This window comes from Nomascus leucogenys, chromosome 14, assembly GCF_006542625.1.
Source record: "Nomascus leucogenys isolate Asia chromosome 14, Asia_NLE_v1, whole genome shotgun sequence".
Lineage (NCBI taxonomy): Eukaryota > Metazoa > Chordata > Mammalia > Primates > Hylobatidae > Nomascus > Nomascus leucogenys.
The window spans coordinates 19,877,387-19,896,137 of NC_044394.1; the positions used below are offsets into that span (position 1 = coordinate 19,877,387).

General features: G+C 39.3%; 1 protein-coding gene across 7 annotated transcripts in view; it reads right to left on the reverse strand.

Annotated features, from left to right (window-relative positions):
- The window catches only part of MTIF2 (mitochondrial translational initiation factor 2), a 35,228-nt gene that overhangs the window by 2,040 nt on the left and 14,437 nt on the right, over positions 1 to 18,751 (reverse strand). For 5 of the 7 annotated variants that reach the window (XM_012501191.2, XM_030827982.1, XM_030827983.1 and 2 more), the window contains 9 exons: positions 17,266 to 17,442; positions 14,148 to 14,287; positions 11,095 to 11,219; positions 8,790 to 8,994; positions 8,176 to 8,428; positions 7,694 to 7,834; positions 4,182 to 4,346; positions 1,518 to 1,658; positions 853 to 1,053 (listed from right to left, as the gene is read on the reverse strand). In XM_012501191.2, coding sequence (XP_012356645.1) covers positions 881 to 1,053; positions 1,518 to 1,658; positions 4,182 to 4,346; positions 7,694 to 7,834; positions 8,176 to 8,428; positions 8,790 to 8,994; positions 11,095 to 11,219; positions 14,148 to 14,287; positions 17,266 to 17,442 — 1,520 coding nt within the window. In that variant the 3' untranslated portion in view covers positions 853 to 880. Of the gene's footprint in view, positions 1 to 852; positions 1,054 to 1,517; positions 1,659 to 4,181; positions 4,347 to 7,693; positions 7,835 to 8,175; positions 8,429 to 8,789; positions 8,995 to 11,094; positions 11,220 to 14,147; positions 14,288 to 17,265; positions 17,443 to 18,751 lie in introns of those variants that run through there. The other 2 variants (XM_030827980.1, XM_030827981.1) reach the window with 2 other exon arrangements.

Here is an 18,751-nt window from a genome sequence, read left to right on the forward strand (position 1 = left end):
TTGGGGCCAGGTAATTCTTTGTTGTGGGGTCTGTCATGTGATGAGCAGCATCTCTTCCCTCTACCCATTCAATGGCCAGTAGTGCCTATCTCCTGTCTTGGAGAATCGTGGTTTGTGTGGGTGTTAAGACCTTGGCTTAAAAGAGGGTATGGCATACTTCTGTTAAAAGCTAAAGTTGCCAACTCAAAAACGGATACTGGCTGGGAGTGGTGGCTCATGCCTGTAATCCCTACACTTTGGGAGGATCACTTGGGCATCCAGGAGTTCAAGACCAGCCTGGGCACCACAGCAAGACCCCCATGTCTCCCGCCTACTGGGGAGGTTGAGACAAAAGGATCCCTTGAGCCCGGGAGTTGTAATTACGCATTGCACTTCAGCCTGGACAAGACCCTGTTTCAAAAAGAAAAAAATGCATCCTCAGTCTCGGTGGTTTCAGTGGAATGTTTGCCGTCTGTTGTACAACTCTTGGGAATTTAATGTTTGTTCAGGATGGATCCCTATAAAGGAATGATTACTTATTTGTACTGTTAACATTAAAAGACAGTTTAGTTTTAAGCAGGACTTGGGTAGCATATCTTCCTTCGGAGCTCAATTCAGGGAAAGCTGGTTCACTTGATAAGCCTCTTAACTAAAGCATACACTTTAAAGAAATCGGTGATGTGTAAATAACAATTCCCTTTTACCATACTGCCAATTTTTCCATTCAAGGATTTCTGGTTGGAGGCATCCTTAAGATTTCCTATTTCTGAGCACTTTTGACAGTTTGTGCAAATGCATATGAACACATGGTAAGACAACTTAGATACTTTTTGGCCAGTAGTAGTGCACTTCTACCTTCAAACAAGCAACACATTGAGTTATTTACATTTTTAATATAATTTTAAAATCCTGGATCCCAAGAAGTCTTGGCTTGAATTTGCTTTTCTTCATAACAAACAATTCTGTCTCCCACTTTAAATTCCATATTTTCTTCATCTAAACTGAGACCACAATCCATTCCCGTTTTGACAATTGAAATGTCATCTTTATGGTGTTTCAATGAGGTTAATAAGCCTTAAAAAGATAATTTAAGGTTAGTATATTCAATAAATGATAAGTACCTACTAAATACTACATTGTATGGTGTTAACCAGGAAATTACACTGAAATTCTTAAAAATTTTATGGTGCTGTCAAGTTAAATGATGGGACTAAATACCAGGGGAACCCCTTCAAAAATGAAGTTTGCTGTGAATAAGACTTGATTTGTAGCAAAATAACCTAAATCTCCTATTTCAAAGGTAGACAAACTTTTTGCTGAGGATAGGATGGTACTCAGGACTTGAATGGGTAAAAAGAACATACATCTCAGGCAAAGGGAACCCATCAACTACAGACAATTTAGGAGTTACAACAGCAATAAGAAATGGCCTGAGCTGAGATTATGGGCATGAAAGATGAACAGATTTCAGATGGTTATACAGTCAACAGGTTTTGGTGACTGGATATGCTATTATAGGAGATTTTGATGTTGCTTACCCTTCCAAATTACATGTCCATTACGGGTTAATTTAAATTTTTTTTGTTTTTCTAACTGTCCCTTTTGGACTCTGCAGCCAGCCACAGGAACTTTTTTCTTCCCTTCTGTCACAGAGAAGGTAGCTAGTATAGATGCCTCACCTTTAGGAAGAAGAGAACATTAATGTGCAGAAAACTAAAGATTCTGAGAAATACGTAATTTCTGACATTCTGTGGTATAAGAATTAAAGGTATGACAAAAATCCAAATTCATGCCTAGAAAAAAGTCTGGGTTTCTTTAACTCCAATTTTATTTTCCTGACCAATATTAAGAATAAAAATGCATGAAAATCTTTGGCTATTCTTTTTTTTTTTTTTTTAATCTTGGCTCACTGCAATCTCCACCTCCGGAGTTCAAGCGATTCTCATGCCTCACCCTCCCGAGTAGCTGGGATTACAGGCGCCCACAACCACATCCAGCTGATTTTTATATTTTTAGTAGAGACGGGGTTTCACCATGTTGGCCAGGGTGGTCTCAAACTCCTGACCTCAAGTGATCCACCTGCCTCGGACTCTCAAAGTGCTGAAATTACAGGCGTGAGCCACTGCACCCAGCCATCTTTGCCTATTCTTGTCTGCTCCATTAAAACCTTGTTTTAAGCTTTCCTTCAATATATTTTCTAGAGTAGATCATCTATCATTACTTATTTCTCTGTTATCTTTTTAAAAAAATTTTTACAGATGGGTCATCCAGGCTGGAGTGCAGTGGCATGATCATAGTTCACTGTACCCTCAAGCTCCTGGGCTCAAGCAATTCTTCTAGTCAGCTAAGACTATAGGTGCGTGCCACCATGCCCAACTAATTTTTTATTTTTATCTTTTTTGTTGTGGAGGCTGGTCTTGAATTCTTGGCCTCAAGCGATGCTCCTACCTCAGCCTCCCAAAGTCCTGGGATGACAAGCCTGAGCCACTGCACCTGGCCTCATTATTTTTCATTTTGCCACAGGTAATTTATATCTACTTAGAAGTACTAATTCTACTAATTCTGAGTCTGGTGTTTTTTTTTTTTTTTTTTTTTTTTTTTTTGAGATGGAGTTTCGCTCTTGTTGCCCAGGCTGGAGTGCAATGGCGTGATCTCGGCTCACCACAACCTCCGCCTCCCGGGTTCAAGCGATTCTCCTGCCTCAGCCTCCCAAGCAGCTGGGATTACAGGAATGCGCCACCACGCCTGGCTAATTTTGTATTTTTAGTAGAGACGGGGTTTCACCATGTTGGTCAGACTGGTCTTGAACCCCCAACCTCAGGTGATCTGCCTGCCTCAACCTCCCAAAGTGCTGGGATTACAGACATGAGCCACCATGCCCAGCCGAGTCTGTTTTTTTTCACCGACTAAAAATACAAATTCCAATAATGAAGTAACAGGCACTATAATCAACCAATTTTCTAGGGTGCTATTTTACTGGTGTTATTTGTTAGTGTTATCTGACTGGTGTGTTTGCTTAATCCTATAAACCCTCATGACTCAGTTTTCCAAACTGCTCTTAGCACAAGAACATAAAAATCTCTGTATGATCATGTTGAGCAGGTCAGAAAAACCTAAAATAATAAATCTGTTATGTAGACCAAAAATGCAAAATCAAATCTCATGATGGGGAAACACTGGACAAATCCAAATCAAGGTACATTCTACAAAATAGCTGGCCAATATGCTTCAAAAATATCAAGGTCAAAAACAAAAATTGAAGAACTGTTCCAGATTAAATAGAGCTAGAGAGATATGACAACATGGATATATTATAATCAATGATCCTGGACCGGGGAAAAAAAGTACATTGTTGGGACAATGGACAAAATGTGAATATGGACTGTGTATTAGATAAGAGCATTGTATAAATAAATGTTAAATTTCCTGAATTTGATTAGTTCTGTAGTTTTATAAGATAGTATCCTTTTGCTTAGCAGATGTACATATTTCGAGGCAAATGGGCACTATATCTCAAACATTTTCAAATGGTCCGGGGAAAAAAAAATCATGTGTGCATGGAGCAGGACAAAAATGAGGCAAATAGGACAAAATGTAGACAACTAATGAATTAGGTAAAAGATATATAGGAGTTCCTGGTATTTCTCTTGCAATTTTTCTGGAAATTTAAAACTATTATCAAAGTTAAAAGTTAACCAAAAAAAATCTATGTGGGGAGGAAAAAAAAACAGATGAGGTGATTTAATAAATTTTAAATAAACTCAGTCTTTACTCTGGCTATGATATATGCTAGAAACAATAGTTTTAAATATTTAATATTTAAATGTAAATTTTCTTCTTATGGTAGACTTCTCTGCCAGCCCCACAACAAAGTCAACAGCTCTTTCTATGACACTGTTAATAATCTTTATGCGTTCAATAGTAGTGTAATTTGTATTATAATTATTTGTTCGTATCTAAACTGGAGGGCAAGTTCTTGATTCCTTATTTGCTTTCGTATCCTCAAGGCATAGGCACAATGTGTTACACAGGGCAGGTGTTTACATAAGAAGTTACAATGGATTCTCATGGTAGTCATTTTTTTCTAGAACACAGGATATATCTTTCAACACTGAAAACGTTTCCTCTAAGCTTTGCTTTGAAGTGCTATTTATAGCACCTAATACACTAACTTTTAAAAGTAACATTCAGTGATCACTCACCCACTGGGTGCTCTTCCACAGCACAGGGTAATCTGCTGCTCAGTTCCTCTTGCAAATCTTCAACAAGACGGTAAATTATTTTGTGAAGTTTAATTTTTACTCCTTTTTTTGCAGCTGACTGCTGGATAACATTGCCTGCATTCACATTAAAGCCATATATAACACCTACCAAAAAGAAATATGATCAATGAAGTAGCACAAAGATTATATTATAATCATTTATTTGTCTTTAAAGCAGAAACTTGAATCTAAATTCTTTTATTTTCTAAATTAAAATAGCAAATAAGAGGCCAGGTGCAGTGGCTCACGCCTGTAATCCCATCACTTTGGGAAGCTGAGGCTGGCGGATCACCTGAGGTCAGAAGTTCAAGACAAGCCTGGCCAACATGGTGAAACCCCGTCTCTACTAAAAATACAAAATTAGCCGGGTGTGGTGGTGGGCACCTGTAATTCCAGCTACTCAGGAGGCTGAGGCAGGAGAATCACTTGAACCCAGGAGGCGGAGGTTGCAGTGAGCTGAGATCGCGCCATTGCACTCCAACCTGGGCAAATAGAGCAAAACTCCATCTCAAAAAAAAAATAGCAATTAGAGGAGGTTAGAAGGTCTATCATTTTTTTTCTCACCAAAACTAGTAAATTTTCCAATTGATGAAAGAATTTTATAAATTGTATTGTGGCTTGTTTAACAAAGAAAATTTCTTTATAATTTTAAATCCATTCATTTAAGGAACATTAAGTGCCTATAACGTGTAAAGCAGTATGCTAAACAAAATTTGGTTTTCATACCAGAGAAATAAAAACACAAAAAATGACCAGGGCTAAAATACTATTCCTTCATTTTAATAACAATTACATTATTAAATTATAATCTTATTGTCTACAATTTTTGTGGTTTGCACTTAGGTATTCAGATGGCCAAAAGATGCCCAAAAACAGTGACTTAAAGGGGTGGAGGGAAAAATAGTGACTTAATTGGTAAAGGTCAAGAGTTATTTTTAAGAAGCAAGTTTCATGGAGCTGACCATTTTACCAAAAAACAAATAATGTATTTAACTGTAAATACTTTGGGAGAAAAAAAAAGCAAAACACTCTTGCCTTAAACAAAATGAATGAAAAAAAATTAACCTGAACAGGCACAGTGGCTCACGCCTGTAATCCCAGCACTTTGGGAGGCCAAGGTGGGTGGATCACCTGAGGTTGGGAGTTTGAGACCAGCCTGACCAACATGGTGACGGCCTGTCTCTACTAAAAATACAAAAATTAGCCAGGCATGGTGGCAGACGCCTGTAATCCCAGCCACTCAGGAGACTAAGGCAGGAGAATCTCTTGAATCCAGGAGGCGGCAGGTGCGGTGAGCCAAGATTGTGCCACTGCACTCCAGCCTGGGCGACAGAGCGAGACTCCATCTCAAAAAAAAAAAAAAAAAACCCAAAAAGAAAAAAAAGCAAAACACTCTTGTCTTAAACAACATGAATGAAAAAAATTAACCCCAACAGTTTAATCAGGAGAAAAATACAATCACCTTGAAAGTCCTATCATTAAGAAGTCATTCAGGCTGGGTGCGGTGGCTCACGCCTGTAATCCCAGGACTTTGGGAGGCCAAGGTGGGTGGATCACCTGAGGTCAGGAGTTTGAGACCAAACTGGCCAACATGATGAAACCTCATCTATGCTAAAAATACAAGAATTAGCCAGGTGTGGTCGTGGGTGCCTATAATCCCAGCTACTCGGGAAGCTGGGGCAGGAGAATCGCTTGAACCCAGGAGGGAGAGATGGCAGTGGGCCAAGATTGCACCATTGCACTCCAGCCTGGTTGACAAAAGCAAAAGTCCGTCTCAAGGAAAAGAAGTCATTCAATTGGCTAGGCACAATGGCCCATGCCTATAATTCCAGCACTTTGGGAGGCCAAGGCAGGTAGACCACCTAGGTCAGGAGAGTTCAAGACCAGCCTGGCCAACATGGTGAAACCCTGTCTCTACTAAAAATACAAAATTAGCCAGGCATGGTGGTGCATGCCTATAATCCCAGCTACTCAGTGGGGGCTGTGGCAGGAGAATCCCTTGAACTAGGGAGGCAGAGGTTGCAGTGAGCTGAGACCGTGCCACCGCGCTCCAGCCTGGGCAACAGAGTGAGGCTCTGTCTCCAAAAAAAAAAAAAAAGTCTTTTTTTTTTTTTTTTTTTTTTTTGAGACGGAGTCTTGCTCTGTCGCCCAGGCTGGAGTGCAGTGGCGCAGTCTCGGCTCACTGCAAGCTCCGCCTCCCGGGTTCACGCCATTCTCCTGCCTCAGCCTCTCCCAGTAGCTGGGACTACAGGCGCCCGCCACCACGCCCGGCTAAGTTTTTGTATTTTTAGTAGAGACGGGGTTTCACCGTGGTCTCGATCTCCTGACCTCGTGATCCACCCGCCTCGGCCTCCCAAAGTGCTGGGATTACAAGCGTGAGCCACCGCGCCCGGCCAAAAAAAAGTCATTTCAATATCATTCAATACACTATCTATATTACAGCACAGTGCTAAGCCAGTCAGTGCCTACCAAATACTTTTAATTAATCAGTTAGATGTTACCTCTATCCTTTTCAGTAGTAGAGGTGACATCTAACTCTAATCAAGTCAGGTTTCAAAGAATCTCTTTCCTAAATGATTCCTAATCACTCAACAATGTTTTTGCTTTACTAGGTGTTTGATTTATTTAACAGTCATGAGTCCCCCTTTTTGTGTATCATAAATTCAACTAATAAAGACAGTTCCCTACCTTCTAGGCTTAGAAAGCTAAAAAGACCTTTTGCTGTAAAAAGATACGACGTATAAAGTTATCAATTACCAAAGACAGGTAGCCAAAAGTAAAAGATGAAGGAAAGAACTGAATAGGGTGATTACAGTGTTAGGAACATTCAGAAGTCTAATGAAAGATATGAGAATCAACCTTGGGATAGTAAAGAACTAGGAGGAGTAGCGAGAGGGGGCAGTTATGGTGCTTTAAAAAAAAAAAAAGATGGCCGGGCGCGGTGGCTCATGCTTGTAATCCCAGCACTTTGGGAGGCCGAGGCGGGCGGATCACGAGGTCGGGAGATCGAGACCACGGTGAAACCCTGTCTCTACTAAAAATACAAAAAAAAAATTAGCCCGGCGTGGTGGCGGGAGCCTGTAGTCCCAGCTACTGGGAGAGGCTGAGGCAGGAGTATGGCGTGAACCCGGGAGGCGGAGCTTGCAGTGAGCCGAGATTGCACCACTGCACTCCAGCCTGGGCGACAGAGCAAGACTCTGTCTCAAAAAAAAAAAAAAAAAAAAAAAGATAAACGTGACCAGGTCTTGAAATAGTCCCCCAAAATTGCAGTACGACCACAACAAATGGAGCTACGGCCACAATACTGCACATCCTATTAAGTTTCAATTGCTAGCTGGGACTGGACTATAGCAGGAAGGGTGATGCTGACAAGCCAAGCAACAAAAGACAGAAGCAGATGGTTCAGTGTTATTTGGGGAACACAGATTAACAAGAAGAAATGGAATCCTTACCATCAAATGTTTCAGCAAGGTTAACATCATTTGCACTTATATCACCCACTCCAAAATGTACTAATTCTAGTTCACACTCATGTGAAGCATCATAGGTATCTATAATGTTCAAAATGGCCTCAACAGAACCATCAACATCACCTAAATACAGAAAAAGTTTATAATTGTTGCTTTTAAGAGTTAGACATCAGCAGACATAAAAATGACAATAATCTATTTAAAGCCATGATAGGAATGTCATTTATCACTAAATCTACTTTTATTTAGGCTTAGCATTACACATCTACTTGACTTAATAGCATATAATGAGCCAAATGTACATTTACAACAAAATCAGCAAGAAATATGTTGACTAAGAAAATCTCTCCTAAAATACTGAAATAATTTTCATGTAAATGAAAAGGCCCAAACTATGAGAATAATAAAAAAAAAAAACATATATTCAAAGAATGAACTGTAATGTAAAATCTTTAAAAAGATACCTTTAATAATCACAGAAAATACATTTGAATCTCTTTCCATTTTCTCTTTTGGCTTTAAGGCTATTTGTTCTTTTCTTTCTAAAAACCGTAGAAATGCTCTCTTCTTCCACAGTAGATTGCCATACTTCTCACGGGCTTTCTGATGTGCTTCTTGGTGTTCCTTTCGCTTTTCTTCTATTATTTTCAGATCCTCTTGACCTTTCTCCTGTTCTTGTTCATATTTCCTCCAGTGAATAACTTCACGTGCCCTTGGCTTTATAGGGGAAAAACGCATTATTTAATGAAATAGACATCAATGACTGCTAGATTAAAGCCTTTGTGTTGTCCCGCAGTAGGAAATTAGCTTAACTCATGTATGAAACTACTACTTTTATAAGTTTCAAGAAACATGTAAAATTTTAATTTGAGAGCTTGTATAATTGAAATGATTGAAAAATCTTATCCCCACCCCCCAAAATTCTATAGTCTAATGCTAAAATAGCACAACTTGCTTCCTCACAGCCCCTTATAATCTAGATTTGTTAACATTAATACACATATTTGGTATAACATTGTAAACTGGCATTTAAAATCATTATATTATATCTAATATATAGGAATTAAGCCTGATACACCTCAGATTCTACTTCAAGAATTTCTTCTCCTGCAGAAGGAAGGTCTCTCCAGCCTGTAATTCCCACTGGCATACTGGGATAGGCCTCATCAATTGTTTTTCCATTTTCATCAAACATTAAGCGTACTTTTGCCCAACATTTTCCGGCAACCAGAACACAGCCTTTTCTTAAAGTTCCTCTTTGAATTATAGCTGTAGTAACAACACTAAAATTAAAATAAAAGTATATTTTAATGTCATTATGTACTTTAAGTAGAGCAAAGATATCTTTATGAAGTTTAAGTTATATAAACATGTGTATACACAAGATTAATTCCACCACTTCTTAACTTCTTAAGCAGTTTTTTCATACAATAAAAACATTTCAAAGCTAGGTGCAGTGGCACATCTGCAATCCCAGCTATTCAGCAGGCTAAGGCAAGAGGATCACTTGAGCCCATGAGTTCAAAGTCAGCCTATCAAGACCATTTTAAACAAATTTATTTGCAATAGCCAAGAAGTAGAAGCAACCCAAATGTCCATCAAAAGACAAATGGACATTTCTTCCAAAGAAAATGTGGATTTTACATACAAAGGAATATTATACAGTCTTTAAAAAGAAGGAAATTGGCCAGGTGTGGTGGCTCACGGCTGTAATCCCAGCACTTTTGAAGGCCAAGGTGGGCGGATTGCTTGAGCTCACGAGTTTGAGATTAGCCCGGGCAACATAGCAGGACCCTATTTCAATTAAAAAAAAAATAGGCTAGGCACAGTGGCTCACACCTGTAATCCCAGCACTTTGGGAGGCTGAGGCGGGTAGATCACCTGAGGTCAGGAGTTCGAGACCAGCCTGGCCAACATGCTGAAACCCCGTCTATACTAAAAATACAAAAATTAGCCAAGTGTGGTGGCACGTGGCTATAGTCCCAGCTACTCAGGAGGCTGAGACAGGAGAATCACTTGAACCTGGGAGGCAGAGGTTGTGGTGAGCTGAGATTACACCACTGCACTCCAGCCTGGGTGACAGAATGAGACTCCATCTCAAAAAAAGAAAAATTAAAAAATAAATAAATATTAAATTTTTTTTAAAAAGGAAATCTTTCACAGGCTACAACATGAATGAAACTCTAGAACATTATACAAAATAAAATAAGCCAGTTACAAACGGATACATACTGTATGATTCCACTCACATGAAGTATCTAAAGTAGGCACAAAATAAAAACAGAAAACAGTGCCAGGAGTAGTGGCTCACGCCTGTAATCCCAGCACTTTGGGAGGCCGAGGTGGTTGGATCACCTGAGGTCAGGAGTTTGAGACTGGCCTGGTCAACATGGCGAAAACCCTGTCTCTACAAAAAACACAAAAATTAGCCAGGCTTGGTGGCGGGTGCCTGTAAATCCCAGCTACTTGGGAGACTGAGGCAGAAGAATTGCTTGAACCCAGGGAGTGGAGGTTGCAGTGAGCTGAGATCATGGCCACTTCACTCTAGCCTGGGCAACAAGAGCAAAAGTCCGTCTCAAAAAGAAATAAATAAATAAAAGAAAAGCAGAAAACAGAAAGGTGGTTGCCAAGGGCTCGGGAGAGGGACAAGGGTAATTTTAAAAGGTATAGAGTTTCAGTTTCACAAGATAAAATAAGATCTGTTGCACAACAATGTGAATAAACAACAATACTGAACTATATATTTAAATATGGTTAACATAATAAATGGGATGTTAGGTGTTTCTTACCACAATTAAAAAAAAAATAATTTCTTATGAGGTTGTGCTAAGAGAAGAAGCAGGGAGCAAAGTGTTCTGACAGAATCTTAAACCACTTTCTATCCCAGTCTCCATCAGCTAAGGGATTACTCACAGTTGTTAGAGAGTGTAAAGCAATGAGAAAATCTCTCTTGCTGATACGGAGGAAAATTCAAGCACACCGTTTCAAAGACCCTTCTGCGTATTATATTAATGGGTAAAGTATAAAGAATTTACAAACCCTAAAATGCAACCGTTGGTATTTCATTCTAATTTATGTTATCTATAAGACTTTACCAATTCAGTCGAGTCAGTGAGGGAAAAAAAATAAAACAAATTGAACTACTTATGTCACCTAAATATGACTACTAGATGTATATGGATAGTTGCTATGGTCTACTGATAATAACTGCATTTTTGTGTTCTTGTGTTAATACAAACAATAAAATACTTTTTAAAACAAATGCCTTGAAAATATTGTTCATGAACTAACAATAACATGCAACAAAAATAATATATTGTCATAAAATCAAGTCACAAAAACCACGAAACAAATTAAAAAGGCAAGCATTTTAAGAGTCCTACCCTCTTCCTTTGTCTGTGAAAGACTCTATTACTGTTCCTTCCACTGGACCATTGGGATCTGCTTTCAATTCTAACATTTCTGCAAGAGCAACTGTTGCTTCTGCCAAAGCCATCAGATTATTGCCCTTTAACAATAACAAAGGTTGTTAATACACATTAATAAATATTATCTGTAAATGTAAATACCAGGGACAGAAAGTCACATAATCCTTGCAAGTTATATTATACTTTTCTCTTTAATCATTAAAAGCATGATTACTCAATTTAACAAAGAAAGGAAGGGAGGGAGGGGAAACAAAAATAAGAAAAAAGAGAATGGGAAGAATGGAAGGGAGGGAGGGATCAGCAAGAATACTTGAGCCATGGACAGATCTTGCAAGGAACCAGTGGCTTTTTTAAAGGATGGCCACTGGTGGGCTTGTTACTATCCCTTTCATAAACACATGTAATGCTTCATTCATTTTCTTTCTCCTCCGTCTGTCCCTACAATTGTGTTTCCTTCCTCTTGCTTTCTTTTTTTGTTTAAGTTCTATCCAACTGAACAAGATTTCACATCTATTATTTCATTTGATCAACTCAAGAATCCTACAAAGTAAATCAAGCATGACTTACCCCTATTAAATAAATGAGGAGAAAAAGCACTAACTAGAGATCTAGGCTCTAAGCTGTGCCTTATAACCCACCCAGCTGTGCAGCCTTTAAAAAAAATCACCTCACCTCCCTGGATCTCCTTACCTCAACCATAAAAAGAAGCTGGAGTGGGTGATTCTTTTACCTTTCATGGTCTATGTTTACTATGCTCTCTAGGGCTCCAAGATCACACAGCTGATTAACTGGTGATGGAAATGGAACTGATAGGCAAGGTATTTTTCCACTCCTCCTATCAGCTAAGAGATTGCTCACAGTTGTTACCAAGTATAAAACAACAGACAAGGGCCGGGCACGGTTGCTCATGCCTGTAATCCCAGCACTTTGGGAAGCTGAGACAGGCGGATCACTTGAGGTTAGGAGTTCAAGACCAGCCAACGTGGTGAAACCGCATCTCTACTAAAAATACAAAAAATTAGTCGGGTGTGGTGGCACGTGCCTGTAATCCCAGCTACTCAGGAGGCTAAGGCAGGAAAATCGCTTGAACCCAGAGGCAGAGATTGCAGTGAGCCAAGATCACGCCACTGCACTCCAGCCTGAGACACAGAGCAAGACTTCATTTCAAAAAATAAAAAATAAAACAACAGACAACTGTAAAACAAAACGAAACAAAACAAAATTGACTAAATACTTTGCTTACCCACCCACTTATTCCTAGTATTTATTCCAATTTACAAAATGCTGCTCCAAAAAGCAGAACTAGAGTTGTTTCCTTGCATGAAGTAATCCTTTATATATCTTGGAAAAGAAGGCCTCATCTTACCTCCCTGCTGCTCTCTTCCAATCCCCTCCCTTCCCTTGGAATCATCTCTGACACGCTTCCAAATCTGCCTAAGCAGCTTTACATCTACCTACTCATCTGATGGTATCTGGCCAGAAAAGGTGGTCAACTCTTCAAATATTTTAATTTTTTTTTTTAGACAAGGTCTCACTCTGTTATCAAGGCTGGAGTGCAGTGGCATCATCTCAGCTCACTGCAACCTCCGCCTCCCTGGCTCAAGTGGTCCTCCAGCCTTAGCCTCCCCAATAGCTAGGACGACAGGCACATGCCACCAAGCCAGGCTAATTTTTGTGTTTTTATAGAGACAAGGTCTCATCATGTTGCCCAGGCTGATCTTGAACTCCTGCCTCAATGGATCCGACCACCTCGGCCTCCCAAAGTGCTAGGATTACAGGCGTAAGTCACTGCGCCCGGCCAAATATTTTAATCTTATTGTAGTAAGCCTAACATTTGGCTTTCAGAGTGCAATAACAATTGGGGGATAGTGCAGAAGATAACAAAGTAAGGTAGCATTTTATAAATTTCAGAGAAAAAGATGCACAGTTTTACTATTAATGGAGGCATAATTTCTAAGTATCTTGGAGGTAACACATTTAGGAAAAGTAAAGATGAAATGAGATTTAATTGGAGGAAGGTGGTAGAGTAACCCACCATCCCTTCAGTGAATGATCAGGAGAAAAAAAAAAGGCTATATTATAAATAAACTTTGTAATATAATAAGGATGGACAAAAAAGGAAATTGTTACTTAGCAGCAACCTCTATAGGGTAAGAGAATTGGAAAACACTGATATGAGGCAAGCACTGAGTTTCCTTGGTGTTTATATTCAAGAAAGAATAGACGGTAATCTTAAAGAAAATGGAATTCATTATAAATAACATTTTAAAACATGTAGCAATTTAATCCACAAAAACATTCAGTCAATCAATAACAAAATCAACCTTAATATTTAATCTTGGTATTCATGAACTTTTTGTTTAAATCTCTTAAATGCTGTAAGGCCTGTTTTCCACTTGTAAGAGACATGAAATATAAGCACTATTTTGTTAACAACTGGATTTCATTTCTGCTTAAGACAGTCTTTGGTCAGGCATGGTGGCTCACACTTGTAATCTCGGTGCTTTGGGAGGCCAAGGTGGGACAATGGCTTGAGGCCAGGTGTTCAAGACCAGCCTAAGCAACACAGTGAGACCCTATGTCTACAAAATAATTTAAAAATTAGCTAGGCATGGGGTGGCACCTGCCTGTAGCCCCAACTACTCAAGAGGCTGAGGTGGGAGGCCAACTTGAGCTTTGGAGGTCAAGGCTGCAGTGAGCTGTGATCGCACCATGTCTTTATCCTATTATTTCCCTTATTCCCCATTTATTCTCATCCTAAGTATCTCATAATAAAAAATATATTCCATTTAGACTTGACTCCCCACTGATTAGCTGGTGACTGACCTCTCTGAGCCTAACTCCTAATATGCCAAACCAAGATAATACCATCTTTGCCTGGCACCAAGAAAACTTTTTAAAAACAACACAAATTATGTACATCAAAATGTTCTTTAGATGTAATATACTGTGTGCATTATGTACAGCATTCCCATCCAGGCATATTTATATGAGGTCCCCGCATTTACCGTAAGTGCAGAGACAGGCACTGCCTGAACATCACCTCCATAATCTTCACATACCACATCATATGCCAGCAGCTCTTTTTTCACTTTCTCAGGATCAGCCTCAGCTTTGTCACATTTATTTATGGCAAGGACAATAGGAACTGAAAGAAATGGAGTTAAAAAGAGTGAAAATGATGACACCTTCAATTCCAGGTATTCACAGTGAAAGACACCAACTTTCCGTTCTGGTTTTCTCTTTACTCAGTGGATGTTTTTATCTAACAAAAGGCCAAAATAACCCACTTTAGAGTCACATGACCCTACTCTGTGCTCTACATATAGAGAAATCCAGATGCAAGATGTTAAAAGTATAATTATAAGCAGATTCTGGGTGCATAACAGACACCTGAGATTATAAAAAAAAAAAAAACACAATACAGTCGGGCTGGGTGCAGTGGCTCATGCCTGTAATCCTAGCACTTTGGGAAGCCGAGGCGGGTGGATCACCTGAGGTCAGGAGGTTGAGATCAGCCTGGCCAACATGGAGAAATCCCATCTCTACTAAAAAATACAAAAATTAGCTGGGTGTGGTGGCACGCGCCTGTAATCCCAGCTACTCGGGAGCCTAAGGCAGGAGAATTGCTTGAACCAGGAAGGCAGAGCTTGCAGTGAGCTGAAATTGTGTCACTGCACTCCAGCATGGGCAATAGAGCAAGACTCCATCTCAAAAAAAACACAGCAAACAATACATTCATCCCCGGGTATACTGATGGATTGGTTCCAGGGCCCCCACCACTGCCTATACCAAAATCCCGGCATACTCAAGTCTTGCAGCCAGCCCTGCAGAACCGTGTGTACAAAAAGCCATGTAAGGAAGTTTCGAATTCTGTGAATGCTGTTTTATTTATGTTTGGTTGAAAAAAAATGTGTGTGTTAAGCGGACCCACACAGTTCAAACCCGAGATGTTCAAAGGTCAACTGTATTTTGGGTAGAAAAAGGCCTATCCTTAAACCTAAAAGCAAGATCAGTAAGTACACTGGAGATAATCTCAAAAAAAAAAAAAAAAAAAAAAATCATGAGAAGATTCCAATTCAATACTGCTAGATCATTTGCCTCTTCTTTCCAGGGTTTATTAACTCATTGTTAAAACCCAACATCTCATCCTAGGTTAAAACTAAGTACCAATATCACAAATTTTCTTTTAGGACTTATACTATTTATTCATACACCTAGGTCAGTGACCTAGTAGGCTCTCAATAAATGTTTACTTAATGAAAGGACCAAATAATCTTTTAATCTACTTACTATCGCTAGACATATCCTCTCTTTAGAGACATCACACAAAATTCTACGAGGTAATTCTTTGGTTGCATTTCATCATCTCTGTAATTTTCTCAGGTATCAAACAGAAATTTTAAAAGATACAAAAAAGTTTTGCAATCCACAACGTACTATTACGAAAAAGTACATTCTGGCCGGGCACGGTGGCTCATGCCTGTAATCCCAGGACTTTGGGAGGTGGGTGGATCACCTGAGGTCAGGAGTTTGAGACCAGCCTGGCCAACATGGTAAAACCCCGTCTCTACTAAAAATACAAAAATTAGCCAGGCGTGGTGGCAGTTACCTGTAATCCCAGCTACTTGGGAGGCTGAGGCAGGAGAATCGCTTGAACCCAGGAGAAGGAGGTTGAAGTGAGCCAAGATTGCACCAATGCACTCCAGCCTGGGCAATAAGAGCAAAACTCCATCTCAAAAAAAAAAAAAAAAAGAAAAGGAAAAGAAAAAGTACATTCTATGTTGATAAGCTGGAACTTAACAGGTACCAAGAGAAGAGGTGTACAAAGCATGATCTAATGAATTTATCCTATCTCAACCAATTGCTTTGTAATGGGATCCCTGGCAAATTTATCCCTCTCTTCTTGCATGTATTCCCTAGAATCATTAAGAACATAATACATCACACGAAGGCAGTTTTGAGGAATTAAAAAGGAATGAGAATAACATTGGAAGCTAGCAGATCCAAATTCCAAATGCAGACATACTGAAAATTAGTGTATAATTGTATATAATTAGGGAGAGTTCTGGCTGCTATCTGAGTCTTAGTTTTCATGCTGTAAAATGAAAGAACTGGACTAGTTCAATAACTCCCAACCTTTTAAAAATCTTGCCAGTAAACCTGGGGGGAATATGACACACTTCATCGAGTACATTTTCTCAGTAAGGGTAGGGGTACGGTCATTTTAGAATAAAAATGAATATACTGAATGTGTAACTTTTTTTTTTTTTTTTTTTTTTGAGACGGAGTTTTGCTTTTGTTGTCCAGGCTGGAGTGCAATAGCACAATCTCGGCTCACCACTACCTCCACCTCCCGGGTTCAAGTGATTCTCCTGCCTCAGCCTCCCAAGTAGCTGGGATTACAGGTATGTGCCACCATGCCTGGCTAACTTTGTATTTTTAATAGAGATAGGGTTGCTTCATGTTGGTCAGGCTGGTCTCGAACTCCCAACGACCTCAGGTGATCCACCAGCCTCGGCCTCCCAAAGTGCTGGGATTACAGGCGTGAGCCCCCACTCCCAGCCTAGAATGTATAACTACATGTGTGGATATTTATTATTATAACTTTTAAATGAAGAAATAAGGGAGAAGATGGTTAAGTGATTTTCCAAAACTTTGAATTTTATACATTTGATCAGATAAGAACTTATTTAAAGCAGAAGGGAAAGTTTCTCTTTAGAGAAGAATTCCACATAATAAATTAACAGGAAATAACAGAATATAACCACCATGCAACGCCTAATGAATTTAGGTGATGGGTAGATCGAATTTCTTTATTCTTTTCTTACTTTTGTATCTGTTTAAAATTTCCATGATAAAAAGTTGAAGAAAAAAAAAAAAAAGGCATAGTAGAGGAAAGATTGTACCTGTGGTCTGTACTTATGGTCACAAGTCCCAAGTTGAATCCTGCTATACTCTTCCTATTAGTTATAAGTCTGCAGGAAAACAATTTATCTTTGAGGCTTATCTGTAATACAGGTATAACAACTCTGGGATTGTTGTGAAGACTAAAATGAGCTACATGTAAATGGCCCCAGAACTTTGACTTTATGTAGTAGATCCATTAAGTCAGCCACACAGTACCTTGTGCATCTTTGGCATGCTGAATAGATTCTACAGTTTGTTTCATCACTCCATCATCTGCAGCTACAACCAATATGACAATGTCAGTGACCTGAGCACCTCTGGCTCTCATTGCTGAGAAAGCAGCATGTCCTGGAGTATCAAGAAAAGTTATCTTTTCCCCAGAAGGCAGAGAGACTGTGGAAACAGAAATTCAAGAATATCAAGGATTCAAACATGTACTTCCTTAATACCAAAGAATATATGTGACATTATCAGAAACCATCAATAATTCTTTAAAATAATTTTATTCCTTCCATTAATCTTAATCAGAACACAGATCATCATTTCACAATGAAAAGTGATAAAATGCCAGTGAGATTCTTATGGGCTTTTTTCTGTGTAAAAATTTCAAACTAAAGTCTCCATATTTCTAGAACATAACTACTTTCATAAACGTATCAACTGATATATCTATTTTAGAGACAGAACAGACCAATTGTTGTACAGGCAGCCACCCTTACATTAGCAAATCAGAGTTGCACAACTCCCTGAGCTACAGAGAGGCAATTTAGTAGGCAGTAGCTCAGGATTTGAGTCCATTGACCTTGGGTTTAAATCCTGGCTATGCTACTTACTGGCTATATACTGTGGGAAAGTTGCTTAATTCAGAGAAGTATCAGGTTCCTTATTTGTAAGTGCAACTATTAATACCTACCTTACGATGTTGTTGTCAAGATAAAAAAGACAAAACATATAAGGTGCTTAGCACAGTACTGGAAACATGCTAGGTGCTCGTAAATGGGACTATTATTTAATTATTATCAGCAAATATTATCACAACCTAGCAAAGGAGGTTATATAAACATAATTAATTAATAAAAAAATTGTAGGCTCATTAAATCAAACTAAGAATGAGCTAGAATTAAAAGTTAACACAACTTTCAGCCAGGCGCGGTGGCTCACACCTGTAATCCTAGCACTTTGGAAGGTCAAGATGGGCAGATCACTTGAGGTCAGGGGTTCGACACCAGCCTGGCCAACATGGCAAAACCCCATCTCTACTAAAAATACAAAAAAATTAGGCCGGGCACGATGGCTCACACCTGTAATCCCAACACTTTGGGAGGCTGAGGCAGGCGGATCACAAGGTCAGGAGTTTGAGACCAGCCTGGCCAACATGGGGAAACCCTGTCTCAACTAAAAATACAAAAATTAGCCAGGCACGGTGGTGCACACCTGTAGTCCCAGCTACTTGGGAGGCTGAGGCAGGAGAACTGCTTGAACTGGGAAGGCAGAGGTTGCAGTGAGCCAAGATTGCACCACTGCACTCCAGCCTGGGTGACAGAGTGAGACTCTGTCTCAAAAAAAAAAAAAAAGTTAACAGTTAACACAATTTTCTTCTTATAGAAAGTACAAAAAACAGCTTTACTAACCACTTGCTCTACATTTCATCAAACCAATGAGTGTAAGCTTTAGCCTTCTCTTTTATGTTGAATTTGTATAT